The sequence below is a fragment of the Austrofundulus limnaeus genome, unplaced genomic scaffold (assembly GCF_001266775.1).
Source record: "Austrofundulus limnaeus strain Quisiro unplaced genomic scaffold, Austrofundulus_limnaeus-1.0 Scaffold396, whole genome shotgun sequence".
Taxonomy (NCBI): domain Eukaryota; kingdom Metazoa; phylum Chordata; class Actinopteri; order Cyprinodontiformes; family Rivulidae; genus Austrofundulus; species Austrofundulus limnaeus.
Window position 1 is genome coordinate 307630 of NW_013952798.1, and position 4221 is coordinate 311850.

General features: G+C 50.4%; 1 protein-coding gene across 1 annotated transcript in view; it reads left to right on the top strand.

Moving 5' to 3' along the window:
* Positions 1 to 189: 189 nt before the first annotated feature.
* The window catches only part of emilin1a (elastin microfibril interfacer 1a), a gene marked incomplete at both ends in the record, with an annotated part of 26359 nt that continues 22327 nt past the window's right edge, over positions 190 to 4221 (top strand). The window contains 1 exon segment of the mRNA XM_014023917.1: positions 190 to 306. Coding sequence (XP_013879371.1) covers positions 190 to 306 — 117 coding nt within the window.

The following is a 4221-nucleotide window of genomic DNA, read 5'->3' on the forward strand; positions in this document are numbered from 1 at the left end:
TTTATTTTATGTTACTGTGAATCAGTTTAGTGTTGTTTGTAAATATATTTGACAGTTTTGTAGGAATGAACACGTTTGGGATGTAAACACTTTTTATTTCCACTATAAAAAGCTAAGGTGTTTGCATCAATGCTGCCTTTATCTGTTTAACCCTTTATATGTACTTTTCTCCTGTGTGTAATTTTGTAGGAACTGGTGTGCTTATGTGGTGACACGTACGGTTAGCTGTGTGATGGAGGATGGAGTGGAGACATACATCAAACCAGACTATCAGCGCTGTACCTGGGGCCAGTGTCCTCGAGTGGCGTAAGTATCTGTTTCTGTTTACTGGAAAAKGAGTTTATTCTGGATTTGGTTTTACTCCTCTGGCATCCTGTCTCCATAGTTCATTTCCTTTGTCCATCCATCATCTGCTCCTTTTTCCTGTATAGAGCCACTGAATCCACTCAGCTCTTTCACTTATTGTTTCTTTTTTTCTCATTTTCTCCAGGGTTTTAAATTAAAGGTTTAACTGTTTTGCAGTGTGTTCTGTACAAAAGTTATGAAAAATGAAAGTCTTACCTGCTGTATAGCTTTTCGAACGACCTGAGTTGCACATTTTAATACCTTTGGACGTCTACCTGTATACTAAGCTTCAGAAAATAAAATAAAAAATCATTACTCTCAAACAACATAAACTTTATTCAATCTGGAAAGACTCATACAGAWAGTTAGCAGTTAAAAAGTTTTATTTGACATGAATGAGTAATGTTCTTTGGCACTTGAGCCCCAATAGTGCCCCTATATAGTTTCCTATTGGAAAAAAAAAAGCAACCAAACCAAGAAGCCAGCAGATTGTGATAAATCTTCTCATCACAGTCTCCCATCCTGAGCAGYACATTGGCAGCAGTGGAAAGGAAAAACTATTTTAACAGGAAGAAACCTCCGGCAGAACCAGGCTCAGGACAGGCCTGATCTGCCTCAAGTGGCTGGGTTTGAGGGGACAGGAAACAGACAGCAAACATGAGGACTGATCCAGGAGTACTGCCCTCGGAGAATGAGGGTGGAGGTGGAAAAACACAGCCGGGGAGCAGGTGTAACCAAGGACACAGAGTCTTATAAGTGTATCTTTGCATGGTGGTTGGCTGCAGTGAGGAGAGGACCTGATGCTGATTGTCTGAAGCTGGGCTCATGATGTAGCGATCGGATGGAGCAGATGAGGTGGGGAGAGTCCTCCAGTCTGAATTTATGCTTAAGCTTAATTTCAACCTGGAAAGACTCACTCAGAAATATAGCAGTTAAAAGGTTTTATAGGACATGAATGAGTAATGTTCTTTGGCACTTGAGCYCCTCCAGAAGACCCCGTCTTACCCCCAAAAGAGGGTGCTGAGGCCAAGCTATGAGATGAATGATGGATGAGTGACTGCTTTGACTAAGGAATGGTGATGACGAGTCTTTGCTAAGGCAAAGACGTGGAGAGGGTGTGCACTTGCTGTGCCTGGAAGGCATGGTGAGGTGTAGGCTTGAGTGTATCTGTGATGACATAGGGCAAGTGTAGCTTKGTGGTGCCTGCAAAGGTGTAGAGAGGGAGAGGTGCAATGAGCAGAACTGGTTTACCTAGGCGAAAGAAATGTTAGAACTGCACAAGGCYAATCGCCATCAGTGATTTGTGGAATGAGCTTACTTGGTGAGAAGACATTGAATGGCTAGCATGGAGTGGATATCTGGGCAGATGCATGAGGAGTAACATCATGTAGTAAGAATAAGGTCCAAGGTGTAGGGCATAGGGTTAAATTTTGAGAATGGAAGTGTCACTGCATATATCTGTCTGAGCAAGGTGAACTCTTTAAATTTCCTTATAGAAGAAACCTGATAATGTGATTGTAAAGAGGCTTGGTGAGCTATGAGGTCGATGACTTTTGAAGAGAAATGACATGCAACTGAACTACAGAAGTAAGGAAGCCTGAAATGATGATGATTAAGTTATGATTCAGGCAGTAAGAAATGATTTGATGAGAATGGAAGAGATTTGAGCTTCACAGAATTTAGCGAAATATAAGTGAAAATGTGTGATTGAGTGTTMAAGGAGCTACACTGGATTTCATGACAGAATATTAATTTATTAATTTATTGGCTAACCCTGCCTGGGTGTCTAGCGTGCTATTTGTTCTGTGAGTTGTCTGAATGATGGGGTGGGCGTAGTATTTCTTCTGGGGTGGGGCTGGGCGGATGGCTGTGATGGCGGCAGCGGGCTGTGCTGGGTCGTCCGGCTGGCCCCTTTGTTGTGGCGGGGGCTCGCTCTTGGTCCCTCCTTGCGCTGTCGGCGGCTGGGTGTACGCTCTCAGCTAGATCATTCTTGCTGGGGTTCGGTAGCTTCTTTGGGCTGCCGATTGGCTCTGGGGCTGGGGGTCAGGTCTTGGGGGTCTGTGCAGCTCTGGGGCGGGGGGTCTGTTGGTCCCGGTTTCTGGCAGTCCTCCAGGCTCTGTCTGTCCGTGATCTGGCGTCTTCCGGGCCTGGCGGTCTGTCCGRAGGAGGAGGTCTTGGGGGCCTCAGTCCCTGGGTGGGTCTCGGGGAGCGGGGGAGCCTACTGCGGTCAGTGGGGGAGCTGGCCCCCTGTGGGAGCATTCTTGCTCCCTCAGTTTTTTCCTCCCCATCCCCCATCACAAACCTCCACCCTCTTCATTTTTCAACTGCACTCACGTAGGGTTTTTGAGCCACAGGTGTGTTACAGGGGCAACAATTTTACATCTGTTTGCTGTGGCCACCTGGGCTCCAATTTTACTGTACACCTTAGACATTTACTCATAACCTCATAACATTTACACGTAGGAACTTGGGAGTGGGCACTTATGCATGTAAGGGGCAGGATGGGACAGTCTCGCCACTGATGCCTGTGCCCACTCACATTGTTTGCTTTTAGACATTTAGGGTTAGGGTTAGAGTTGGGGTGGAGGGTAAACTGGCATRGTGCTGGCCTCTGCCCTGTCTTCTTCCCCGTTTTAATTGCATTATAGAACATCACGCATCAACAGTACATCTGAGGGTGGAGGTGTGTGTGTCGGGATCTTTTTCACTCCCATGTTCCCTGTTGGCCGTCTGGGGATGGGGTCCTGGGGGGGCTGACCGTCTGGTGGGGCGTGGGCTGCGGACGGACATGGGGCTTGGAGAGGCTCCGGAGGCGGGGCTGGCGCTCTGGCTTCCTTGGGGCTGTTCAGGCTCCCGGAGTCTGGCTCTTGGTTGCTGTGGTTGGCCCGCTGACTGGGGTAGTCGGTTAGGGGTAGGCACCTGGACATTGGTAGGGTGTAGGGGTGGTCCGGGGCGTGGCTTTGCTGGGGCAGAGGGCTGGTCGGTCGGACTGGTGCGGCCCGGGCTGGGACTTGGCTGTCTGCTCTTCTCCACCCCAGATTGAAGGGGTCTACCTCCTGTGTTCAGGTGTGAGCTGCCCTCTGCAGGGGGTGGGTGCATATCCTGGACCTGGGGGGTATAGAGTTTGTATGGGGAGTGTGAGTGGATTGTGGCGTACATCTTGTGTATCTTTGAATGAGTGGGTGAGAGGATGAGGGTGGGACTGTGTGATTGTGTTTATGTATGCTTGTATTTTTGTCAGGCTGGGACTTGGGCAGCCCCTTCTTCGGGATCATTTGAGGGCCCATTACTTCCCTGCCGTGCTGTCCTCTGGTGGGTTGTGCCTTTGCCTGCCGGCGCACTGGTGGCTCTCGTTGTCCGGGGCTGGGTGCTTGGGCGTGTGCCGGCTCAGCCCGGTGGCTGCCCGGTGGAGCTTGGGTCCCTCTGGCCCTCTCGGGTCTTGGCCTGGGGGGGGTGCGCCCTGGGGGCCCGGGCCTCTGTGTCCATGCCTGGATCCACTCTGGCGCGGTGGGTACCGGCGGGGCTTGTGAGTTCATCGCTGTTGGCCCCAGGGGTTGCTGTGTGTGGTCGCTGGTGGGGCTCTTCCAGTTCTCTCCGGTGGTCCTCTTCGTGGGGTGGGTGGGCGGCCCTTCCGGCACGGGTGTCTCTGGGGCTGCGCGCTTGGGGTCCCTCTTGGTGTCTTTGGCGCTGGTCTCCCTTATGTCAGCTTCCTGCTTTGCGGGTCGGGTCTGTGGTCCCCCACAGTCTCTTTGAAACATTCCATTGGAGAGATCCATGCATGCTCACAACCGCACACAAACAGGCGTTTACATCCTGGGGTGTCTATTCGGACACTGACTGAATGGTGTGTGCATATGTGTATGTAAAGATATATAT